Raw genomic sequence first — 12,045 nt, 5'->3', positions numbered from 1 at the left:
AATCCCAAACTCAAAGAATTATTTTGAAAGGCACTTTCATTGGGTGCTAATCGGGCAAGAGCTAAATTAAGCAATTCTAAAGGATCATTATTATTGATCACCTCAGGTTGCTCACTGTTTTGTGAATATGTAATCTGAGAATGGTGTATATTTTCATTTAACCTAGCTAACGCTGTTTCTAAAGCAAGAAACGGGTCTGTAATATCTTGTTCCTGGTTATCCATTTATTTTATTATTATTGTTTAACAGGAATATATTAAAAGAACAAAAAACCACAAAAGAGAGTATGTTTGAAAAGCAAAATGAAAAAAAAATCAAAAACAAAGTTTTTATAAGATGAGCTGAACTAATTCAGCGAACAGAGAGACCGCGCGAAGAGCGATTGAAGCCAGCTGCCTTCGGGTGCGTGTTCGCCTTGTCCTCGCGATCCTGCGGGTCCTGCTACTCCTCCTTCTGAAACGCCCTGAGAATTTGAGGGTAAGATACAAACAGTTAGTAAAGTTAAATAGAAAAGGGTTAGTTTTTATTTTAAAAAAGAAATGAGAAAAAAAGCGAGAACCTAGAGAGACTGACCGTGATTGGGTCTCAAAGGCAGGCGCGGTGCATTTCGTGTGTCTGATGGCGGAGAATAAGAAGCGTTTCTGGGGCTCCGATCGGCCGGAGCATCGGGAGTGAGCTCGGAGAGCAAATCTTGCCTGTCCCCGGCGGACAGGCGCAAGTTTTTCCCAGAGGGTTGCGGGAGAGAACAAGCTCCGACGGGAATGGAACTGGGGCCAGATGAAGCAGGGCGATCTAGCGTAGAGAGCAAATACTCTCTGTCCCGTGTGGAGAGACGAATATTCTTTCCTGTGGATCGCACAAGCACTGGTGGTGAAGAATTCGGGGAACTCGTACCAATAAAGGTGTCCAAGTCAGAGATATCTAGAAAGTTTGATAAAAATGAAAAAAGAGGGTAAATGTTTTGTTTTTCTTGTACAATTAGCTGTTAAGAAGGGGAACAAGAATGAACCAAACCTACCAATTCGATCGAGAGACTCAAAAAAAGAGGAGTTGAGCAGGTTTATCTCAGAGTCTGAAAAGAAATAACATCGAGTATTTACAAACGGGGAAAAAACAGTAAAAATATAAACATTATATGAACAAGAGTGAGAAAAAATGAGGTACCTGATGAGGCCATGATCGCTGCTATAGTTTAACTTACAAACGCACTTTTTAGCTCTGAGTGTTAGAGGGGAGTTTATATATGTTTTAAAAAGTGTATTCCAAGTGTTACAGAGCCTATTTGCATGGCTTTTTTGAAGATGAAAGGATTGACAGAATGGTAAAAAGGAAAATGCGAAAATGTAGTTAGAGAGCAAGATTAACACTTACCGAGTGATATACACATAGGGCACGCGAAGGTAGTTGTTGATCCCTGGTTTCATGGCTGTTGAGCTCGCAAGCAGTCTGAGCGGCGCCAGTTGTTGATACCTCTGAAGTCAGATCTCTTCTGGGGGTTCGAAGATAGTCTTAACATCAGCGGGAGATCGTAAAATCAGACCTGGAGTGGATTGGCTAACCGGGGTGCGAAGGGAGCGGTGCAAGGGTTATGTGATTGGCAGCGGGGCGCAGTGAGGCGGAGTTGGTCTAAGGGGGGAATTTTCAAACGAGGTAAGCAGCGCATTAGGGAGCCGAGCGGGGAGCGAACAAGCAGGAAAAAATTGTGCTCTGCAAGAAGTTGTGGATCGGAGATTAAGAGCGAGGTAGAACTTAGAGTGTGGGTTGAATTTTAGAGCTTGCTAGTAAGAGGGAAGTTTTTGAAGGAAAAAAGAATAAGGATTGTCCCTGTTATCGAATATAAGGTTTTTGGGAATAGAGGGGTAGCTAACAAGTTATTCTAGGGGTTTTGGAGAAATCGCGGAGAAATTTTTAAAAGGAGTTTTGGCTTTGTTTGGCTGAGCATGAAGGGAGCCGCGGGGCGCTGAATTTGAGAAAAAAGACTAAGGATTTTTTCAGGATTTTCCCTGTTATCGAATATAAGGTTTTGGGAATAGAGGGGGTACCCTAACAAGTTATTGTAGGGTTTTGGAGAAATCGCGGAGGGTTTTTTAAGGAGTTTTCCCTGCTTATGTATCTAAGGAGGGTTAGGGGATCGCGAGTTTTTTCTGAGTATGAGTTTTATTCTAAATCTACAAATGCATATAAATCTAAATAAAGTTTTCCCCCAAGGCATGCAGCATGTGTTTGTGGCCATACTGAACGTTACAAAAGCACAAGTTTAACTAAACAATTTTAATATGGTTTAATACATTTTTAAACACATGAGCACGGAGCCCGAGAGAGCACGGTCCGGAGACACGGGCGCGCCCCCGCGCGCCCAGACACACAGCCTCGGGCGCGCGCACACACACTGACCCGCCACCAGATGGCGTTTTTTGAGCATAAAAAAAAATAAAAATAAAAATTTAATTGCTTAAAGAAATAAAAGAATGCTATTTTGATATATAAGAAACTTTCTAAATAATCAATTATATTTTTATGAATATCATATTTTTATGAATATCATATTTTTATTACTTAATTACTTCCGGACTTCCGGAGCTCATGAATAATTAATGAGCTCCGGAAGTAACCTGTCACTTTTTTTGACGAAAGGGGTATAATATCACTCTCTGTAGCATACTGTCTGAAATATTCGACGGCTGCAATAATTCTTCAAGTGTTATTTTTTTCTTTGTATTCTAATTTCACCGAAGTTTACTAAACTCAACAAACTTAATATTACGTACCGGGACATTTATTCTCTCCTCATTTTCTTTCGCCGAAAATTTTTTCTGACAAACCATCCTACTTTGGCAAAACGTCCTACCGTAAGTAGTTTATGCACATTTCTGCTGTCACAGAGTAATTCCAGCACCAATTTAAGTAGGTATGACGGTTTGCCACCTAACTTTGCCCATCAGAGTATACTTGTAGCTCATATTCATACAGCCAGGATGGTTTACCCGTTAAAGTATGCTTGTAGGTAACATTCACAAAGGTAGCATGGTTTGGCACTTAATTTTACCCGTCAGAGTATGTGTCTAGCTGTTATTAACAAAGGTAGGATGATTTGCCACTGAATCTTAGCTGTTAAAGTATGCTTCTAGCTCAGATTAACAAAAGTAGGACGATTTGCCACTAAATTTTAGCCGTTTAAGTATGCTTGTAGGTGACATTCACAAAGGAAGGATGGTTTGGCACTGAATTTCGTGTTGTGCGCATGCGCAGAAACAATGGGTAGGATGGTTTGCCAGGTAGGATGGATTCCCAGAACACCGTCTTTCGTGCTTGGCTCTCCTACCTTTCCTAAGGTGATGCTCATAGTGCAGAAGCCGATGCTGCATTCACTTACACTCGGATATCTGAGCTTCACTGTGAAAACATGATCGTACATTTGATTGAATTTTATTGTTTTAGCTTCGGGGTGGCACCTGGGGTGGCCAGTCTGGTTGGGGCTGTGGCCCGTGCCCCCCCGCTGGACATGCCACTGAACTTCACACAATGATGTTAAATCAGTCAGTCTTGTCAGCTTTAACCAGTCAGTCAGTTCCCCATTGTTTTTTAAATTCTCACACACCAGAAACTCACAATCAGCTCACTCATTTAGGCCACAGACACGTTTTATTCAGTTTTCCTTCTTTCCCTTCATCATAAAACACGTGACATGTTGTCATGCACTTCACAAAACAAGTTTGTTCTTATGTGTTCAGTATTGTGTATCTGGGTGCAGGGTTCACTCGCACATCAAAACAGGAAACTCAGTGTTTTAGAGTCTCCAACACATCCCATTCACTTGTGCTAAAATTCAGTCACCTTTCCTTAATCTAATTATGATCAGCTAATTTGCATATCAGCTACCATCCCACCAAGTTGACAGGACAACAGAAATGCATGTTCAAAATGTTATCACAAAAATAGAATTTCCCTCATACAGTAAATTACTTGTGCTGCATCAGACAGAAAGCATCTCCCAATTTACTATATTAACAACTAAATTTATTGTCTGATCACTGGTTGTTCAAACCAGAATCTTTTTCCCCACAAAAGTTAAACTGTTGTCCTGCAGCCTACAGAGTTAATTTGTCAGCATTGGATAAATTCAGCATTTGGTAACAAGCTGATTTTCATTGCATGTGTGTGTGTTATTAGGCAGGTTTAATCGATGTCTGAGGAGCTGCATCTCCAGCAGAACATGTTGTTAAAGCTGCCTTTCCTACACACTTGTTTGCTATTATTTGATCTTTTTTTTTTTTTTAAACTAATTTGCTATTAGTCCAATGGTCTTTGCATCACTTTTCATCACACTAAGTGACTTGGACAAGATGACAAGCAGAATCTCATGCTTAAGATGCCGTCTGGTCTTCATGAGTATCATTGTATGTGTATATGCATGTAGGGTTAGCATGGTTAATGCATTTTCTGTATGTTTTTGTGTTCCTCTGTCATCAAATTTTCATTATTCTCATCACTGCTTAAAACAACACACATCTCTCTGTTTTTTTTAAACTGTCCTTTTCTCCAAAACAGAAAGTAGCGTTACAGTTGTTTCAGACTGAGAAACACCAAACACTCTTCATGTTATCATTCATACTTCATCCACACAAATATTTTATTTCTTTTTGTCCACTGGGCAGGTGACCTGCAGAATCATGTCTGCCCCAGCTGGATACCTTTTCACACACACCGTGATGCCAGACACACTCACTTCTGCTTAGCGCACAATTTCACTTCATTCGTCAACGATCCACACACCACGTACTGCCCAATAAATACTTTGCAGTGTATTTCACCCTTGGACTTCTTTTACGTTTGCGGCAGGAAACGCGACTTACCCCAAAACCCAGGCTACGTGTACACAACAGATCACAGAATTCTAGTTTCTAGGTATGTGTCTGTGTGTATGCGTGTGCATGTGAGTGTGTGTTTGGGCGTGCGTTTGTGTGACCTCCTGCTCACCAAAAGGGTCATAAAGGCAGGACGTTTACTAAACAAGAAAACAGAACCCTCACATAGGCTGTGCCTGTAATAAAAGACTACAGCCTCCCCCACCATTCAACAGGCTGGGGAGGGGGTCACAAACAAAGGAATGTCCTTGACCATATAGTTTGAACCAAGACTTACAAGTTTAAGTACAATGATGGCAACATTTAACATTTGACTCCAACACTTTCACTACCCCTGATCACCTCCTGTGTGCTTTAGTCTGTGTTTTCATTCGTTCCTTATCTGGGCCCTATTTCAGGAAGCCGGTTTAGAAAACTCAGAGTGAAAAACGATACTCAGGGTTGAGTAACCCCGAACTGTCCAACTCGGAATATTCGGTTTCAGAAAGGCTGATAACAATTAGTTCAATCAACGCGGAGTTGCTTTAACCCCAAATTAAGCGCGCGCACGAGGATACATAAAGCCCTGATTAGTGGAGCACAGATTAAGCGAGTCACCATGGAGACGGAGGGAAAGAAGGCGCGGTCAATGTATTTTACAGCGCTTGAGGCCGAAATTCTGATGGCAGCATATGCCGATAACATGCAAATTCCGCGGAAAAAAGTAACACAGCCTCAGCTGCAAAAGAAAGTGAGCATGCATGGCAAAACATAGCCGACAGAGTCAATGCGTGAGTGTTAATATAAACATTGATCGAGGGATTTCCACCCATTTAACACCTTATTTTATCATATGTTATTTTATTTGTTATTTTATACATTTTATTTTGTGATGTGATGTGAGCGCAGGTGCAACCCAACAGGCCCCAAACGTTCCTGGCAGCAAGTAAAAATGAAATATAAAAATATAGTCCAAACAGGTAAGGTGTAATTGTATTATGAGCCATAGTGCTTGGTCTGTTTGTCCGATGTAAATCAATTGCAGTTAGAGGCTACATTAATTTCCCCTCTGTAAGCACTTATTGAAATTATCTGAGCACATTACAAGTACATATTTGCTTACTCTGTATGCTCAAATGTGACCCGTTATAGCCAACAGAAAAAAAGCGGAGGCCTGAAAAACAGGTGGGGGTCCTCCACCACCACCACTCACAGAGGCTGAGCAGTTGGCTTCCACATTTGTGATAATGTTGGCAGCATCACATATGATCTTCACAGTGCAGAGAACACAAATTAGCATCCATTACTATAATGAAATAATTTGTTAGTTTGAAATGCTACAGGGAACTATGTACCTGTACATTAATGCTGTGGAAAGACTTCCTGTTCACATAGTCTCCTTCATTTACTGAAGGAGCAATGATTGGAATGTGAGTGCCATCTATACAGCCAATCACGCCTGGGAACCGTGAGAATAAATGTAAAATTTAAGTAGTAGTCCAAGTATCACCACATCATGAATTAAGTTTCGTTCATCCTGATACCTGCAATTTTGTGGCATCCCTCTTTGATAAATCTTGTGGGTCTATGACCGGGGAACACCACAGACGAGTACAGGAGACGTTTCAGTGCAACTGTAACATTCCTGACTGCCCGACAGACGGTAGCCTTGGAAACGTGCTCAGCATCACCAATATTATACAGAAAGCTCCCGTTTGCAAAAAACCGAAGTGCAATACAAATAATATGCAATGAACTGTTGAAATCTCCCAATTCTTTGAATCTTTGGGCTGAAGGAGGGACAATACTCGGTGTATAAATGCTCAATCAACAATCATTTATTTCCATACAATTCAACAGTCAGAGCATTACAACGTCCGGACGGGAGAGATGCTACCAGAGGGTCAGGCACATGTCTCAAAATGGTGACGGGTTGCTCAGCTTTTTATAGTCTCTAGTGGCCCCCAGCTAGTCGTAAAAGCCAAAACATCACATTTTTTCTCTGTTACAGCGCCTAAGTTATGACCTCGGCAGTTGTTTCTCTGCTTTCTGTAAGGTGGGGGTGTGGAATGTAGTCTATCTATCTCCCCTGTCTTAGACACAGAGTCTCCTGCTTACAACCTTCTCTTCATGATTCAACAATTAAGCATGTCAAGAAAACAGTGTAACACATTCCCAGCAGATCAAGGATACAGAGTGATGCACATTTATCTAATGAACTAATATGTGAATATGTTCTGTTAACTCAAAAGTATAATGAGAACTAAACTACATACAGATCACACACTCTATATTAAAGGGTATAATGTGATCTACAGCAGTATTCTAATTCAACTACTTTGATTACATATATAAGGTAACATATAATAACAGAATAATCTAATAGAACTGAGAGCATGTCCGCGATGTGTCACATGAGCAATATTAGGCCTGAGGATGTTATTCAAATAAATTATAGATTGTGCTGAAAAACGGTAACGTTCACACAGAAAATCATCAGGAAATGATAAAATCAATCAATCAATCAAAATTTATTTATATAGCACATTTTTAAGACCGAAGTACACCAAAGTGCTTTCCATTAAAATCGCAGTACAAATAAAATCACAATAAAATATAAATTACAAATATATAAAATATAAGATAATTACATAATCTAAATACAGAGCCAGATGTAAATTACCCTAATTTGCCTTAAATGCCAGATCAAACAAATACGTTTTTAAACGTGATTTAAAAGACTGAATGGAATCTGACGCGCGAATATGAAGAGGGAGAGTATTCCATAGCCTGGGTGCAGCAACGGCAAAGGCACGGCCTCCTCTGGTCTTCAGCCGAGACCTAGGTTGCACCAAGAGCAGTTGGCCCGATGATCTTAGTGCTCTCTGAGGGCTGTACAGACAGAGGAGATCAGCTAAGTAGTCAGGTGCCATATTGTTCAAAATTTTATAAGTAAACAATAGAATTTTAAAATCAATTCGATATTTGATAGGAAGCCAGTGTAAATTTTTCAGAACAGGGGTGATAGAGTCAAACTTTCTAGTGCCGGTCAAGAGACGTGCTGCGGCATTCTGGACCAGCTGGAGACGCTGCAGAAGAGAAGATTGTAGACCCAAGTAGAGAGAGTTACAATAGTCCAGTCTTGACATAATGAAAGCATGGATGAGTTTCTCCATATCTTTGTGTGGTATGTAGGGTTTAGCCTTAGAGATTAGGCGTAGTTGATGAAAGCTAGTTTTTACCACATTAGAGACCTGTTTGTCAAGTTTGAAGGAACTATCCATGAAAACTCCAAGATTCCTGGCAGTATCAGTAAGGTAGTTAGCAACAGGCCCAAATGTGTCAGTCAATTGTCCCAGAGGCATATTTTGGTCAAAAACAATAATTTCTGTCTTCTTTCCATTTAAAGTAAGATGTAAATGTCCAAACGCGCTCTAATCACTCTCTCCCGGCGGAGAGCTCTGCAGAGAATTTGGGCTTCAACATCTACTGGCTCTTCAAGGAAGGAGCACGCCATGTCTGACACTTCCTACAGTCAGGTTTCCGACAAAGGGGCGGAGAAGGTCAGGGTTAGTTGAAGTAAACCTGCTAGGGGGCAGGTTAGCTTCACGGAGTGTGTCGTCATAGTAACTCACTCAGAATTAATCTAAACTCGCTTTGTGAAACCGAAAACCCAGAGTTTTCGTTAACTCAGGATATACTTACTCAGAGTTTGCACTAAACCGGCTTCCTGAAACAGGGCCCAGGTCGTCTGTTGTTTCACACCATGTTTCCAGGTCGCATGTATTCATGTCCAGGTTTGTTCATGTCAGGGTTCTTCATGTTGTGTTTTAGTTCACCCAGTTTAGGTTAAAGTTTAGTTTTGCATCAGTTTGCCTTGCCCCTTTCTTTGTACCCTTCTATCAGCCTTATTGAACTGCTGGAGTGATGATGTCCTATGACATCATCACTCCATAAGCCAATGAGATTATCACATGACAGTTTTGAATGGGGATATTTCTTTTGAACTGTTTTCAATTTAACGTAATATTTAAGTGTTTCTTAGTTTTAGACTAGCTGGTTAGTCTATTTCAACGTTTTAAACCATGTCCCAGGGTTTTTACTTCACCATTGATGGGGTTTTAACAAGCAAATAAAAGACAGAGCTTAACTCTGTAAAGATTAGATGAAAAATACTCAAAGGATAAATTCAATTGGTTTATTATTTTCTTACATAAGTTGAAAAAAGTAAAACAAGTAACTACAGAAACAACAAAAGAAAAGTTAAACAAGCAAATAAGTAAATGAAGGGGGGAAAGGAGGAGGGGAGGAAACCCCAACAACCCCCTCTGAGCAAGCACGAGGCGACAGTGGGGAGGAAAAACTGCCTTTTAACGGGCAGAAACCTCCAGCAGAACCAGGCTCAGGAGGGGACAGTCAACTGCTGGGACTGGTTGGGGGGGGAGGGTGAAAAACGAAAAAAGATGAAGAAGGTGGAGAATATGTGTTAGGGGGGACAGGAGAGGTGCAAGGTAAGCTGGATCACAGGTGGAGGAGGACGAGGCTAAATCATCTGAATAAGCGGCAGAACCAGCCTTTTTTCTTCTTTTTCAGGTATTTTTCCATGAACTCTTTCTCCAGGATAAGGGTTCTCAGCTGATCGTTTGTTTCTGCATTCTGCTGCTCGAGTTGCTGGCATCTTTGCTTCATTTCTTTTAAGGTTGCTTGTTTTTTTCTAAGCTTTTCTTGCTTTTTGTTGTGCATCTCTTCTAACAGCTCATTTTTTCTCTGGATTTCTTGACTCGTACGCTGCAGGTCTTCATGCATTTTCTCTTGTTGTTGCTTTTGTGCCTGCATTTCAATTATTTGGCTCTTCAAGTCACTGGACTTCAACAACATCTCCTTAATGACCGCTGAGTGTTTTCTCTTCATTCCATCAATCCTACACTGCATCTCTGAACATCGTTTTTCCAGTATTTCCTTTTCTCTTTCCAGTTCAGGTGTTTCACAAAGTTCTAGCAATTCTAGATTCCTTCTCTCAAAGTCCTGGATAATACGTTGTTCTTCTTCCTGTTGCTTTTTTTCTTCAAGAAGCTCTTTATTTTTGCGCTTTATTTGACCAAACCTGACTATCAGATTGTTGTACAATTTCCGTGTGGCTTTGAGTTTGTCCTTCATTTGTATTTCCTTTTCTCTTTTCAGTTGAAGTGTTTCCTCATATTCTTTATTATAAAATTCTTGCAATTCTAGATGCCTTCTCTCAAAGTCCTGGATAATACGTTTTTCTTCTTCCTGTTGCTTTTTCTCTTCAAGAAGCTCTTTATTTTTGCGCTTTGTTTCACCACACTTGACTTTCAGATTGTTGTACAATTTCTGCATGGCTTTGACTTCGTCCTGCATTTGTATTTCCTGTTCAGTCTTCTGTTGGTGGATTTTTTCAATTGTTTTCTCCGCTTCATTGAGCTTTCCTCGAAGCACCTGATTCTGTTTCTCAATGTTTTGGAGATCCCACTGTATCTCCTCAATATTAGCTTTCTTTCGTTGAAGCTGGGCAGATGTTTCTTTTAATTCAGCACTCTGTGTTCCTGATGAAAGAAAACGAGAAAAAATCTTCTCTCGTCCTTCATCAAACTTCACTCCCGAGCCCTCGTTGATCATTTTTATATCAGGCTGGCGTTGCTGTTTTTCTTCCAGGTCTTTATTTCGTGCTTCCAGTTGTCTGCACTTTTCCTCTAGTTGAAGCTTCTCTTCTTCAATTTGTTTAATTTTGTAATGTAGGTCAGATTTTTCCTTCTGACTTTCCTGTAATGCTCTTTGGACTGATAAGACACCATCCGTGGTAATTTCTCCTGGAGAGATTGGCCGCACAATTTCTCCTGGAGAGATTGGCCGGCCAGAACACAAAGGACAGGGAGCATAATCTTTTTGTCTTTGTTGGCCTTTTCGTGGAGGCATGTTGGAGCCCGTGCACAGTGACTCTGAAAAGGCTTAGAAATATTTCCAAATGTATCTCTGGTCGAACGTTTGAAGGCTGTGAACAAACTGATTAATTGCTGCTTCTGACCCCTATTTATAGACTTCAGATCAAAGGCAACAAAGTCCTTGTGACATCATCACTCCGTAAGCCAATCAGATTGTCACATGACATTTTAGAATGGGGATGTTTTGTTTTAAATTGTTTTCAAATGTAACTTTAGTGTTTCTTAGTTTAAGACCAGTTGGGATAACACCCCCCCCCCCCCCCCATTTAGTTGATTCACATATTAATTGCCACAAACATGTCAATAATAAATTTTATGATAAATGTTTTTTCATTATCCTACTTTTATAAAAGGAAACATTATTTAAAGCAGCGGTCCCCAACCTTTTCTGCGCCACGGACCGGTTTATGCCCGACAATGTTTTCACAGACCGGCCTTTAACCTGCAACCAAATCTGCAGCTCCATACAGCAATGTTACGACTTGGATTATATCTTATAACTCATAACTCTTATGTTAGCTCCCTCAGTAGCATACTGTCTGAAATATTCCACGGCTGCAATAATTCTTCAAGTGTTATTTTTTTCTTTGTATTCTAATTTCACCGAAGTTTACTAAACTCAACAAACTTAATATTACGTACCGGGACATTTATTCTCTCCTCATTTTCTTTCGCCGAAAATTGTTTTCTGACAAACCATCCTACTTTGGCAAAACGTCCTACCGTAAGTAGTTTATGCACATTTCTGCTGTCACAGAGTAATTCCAGCACCAATTTAAGTAGGTATGACGGTTTGCCACCTAACTTTGCCCATCAGAGTATACTTGTAGCTGTTATTAACAAAAGTAGGACGATTTGCCACTAAATTTTAGCCGTTTAAGTCTGCTTGTAGGTGACATTCACAAAGGTAGGATGGTTTGGCACTGAATTTCGTGTTGTGCGCATGCGCAGAAACAACGGGTAGGATGGTTTGCCAGGTAGGATGGATTCCCAGAACACCGTCTTTCGTGCTTGGCTCTCCTACCTTTCCTAAGGTGATGCTCATAGTGCAGAAGCCGATGCTGCATTCACTTACACTCGGATATCTGAGCTTCACTGTGAAAACATGATCGTACATTTGATTGAATTTTATTGTTTTAGCTTCGGGGTGGCACCTGGGGTGGCCAGTCTGGTTGGGGCTGTGGCCCGTGCCCCCCCACTGGACATGCCACTGAACTTCACACAATGATGTTAAATCAGTC

General features: G+C 40.7%; 1 protein-coding gene across 1 annotated transcript; it reads right to left on the bottom strand.

Moving 5' to 3' along the window:
- Positions 1 to 329: 329 nt before the first annotated feature.
- On the bottom strand, positions 330 to 1,721 carry LOC143419305 (uncharacterized). The gene is made up of 4 exons (XM_076885511.1): positions 1,372 to 1,721; positions 1,019 to 1,072; positions 574 to 921; positions 330 to 463 (listed from the first exon to the last, which is right to left on the bottom strand). The coding sequence occupies exons 1-4, from the start codon at positions 1,385 to 1,387 to the stop codon at positions 330 to 332; spliced, it is 552 nt and encodes a 183-aa protein (XP_076741626.1). The 5' UTR covers positions 1,388 to 1,721.
- Between the last annotated feature and the right edge of the window lie 10,324 nt (positions 1,722 to 12,045).

This window comes from Maylandia zebra, linkage group LG7, assembly GCF_041146795.1.
Source record: "Maylandia zebra isolate NMK-2024a linkage group LG7, Mzebra_GT3a, whole genome shotgun sequence".
NCBI lineage: Eukaryota > Metazoa > Chordata > Actinopteri > Cichliformes > Cichlidae > Maylandia > Maylandia zebra.
This window is presented reverse-complemented; position numbering and strand designations above follow the sequence as displayed.

What these genes read in the sequence shown, in the direction of transcription:
- LOC143419305 (XM_076885511.1), bottom strand. An exon ending in TGAGTCTCTCGATCGAATTG is followed by an intron (nt 922 to 1,018) that starts GTAGGTTTGGTT and finishes CAAACTTTCTAG; the next exon opens with ATATCTCTGACTTGGACACC. An exon ending in GCCTTTGAGACCCAATCACG is followed by an intron (nt 464 to 573) that starts GTCAGTCTCTCT and finishes TCAAATTCTCAG; the next exon opens with GGCGTTTCAGAAGGAGGAGT.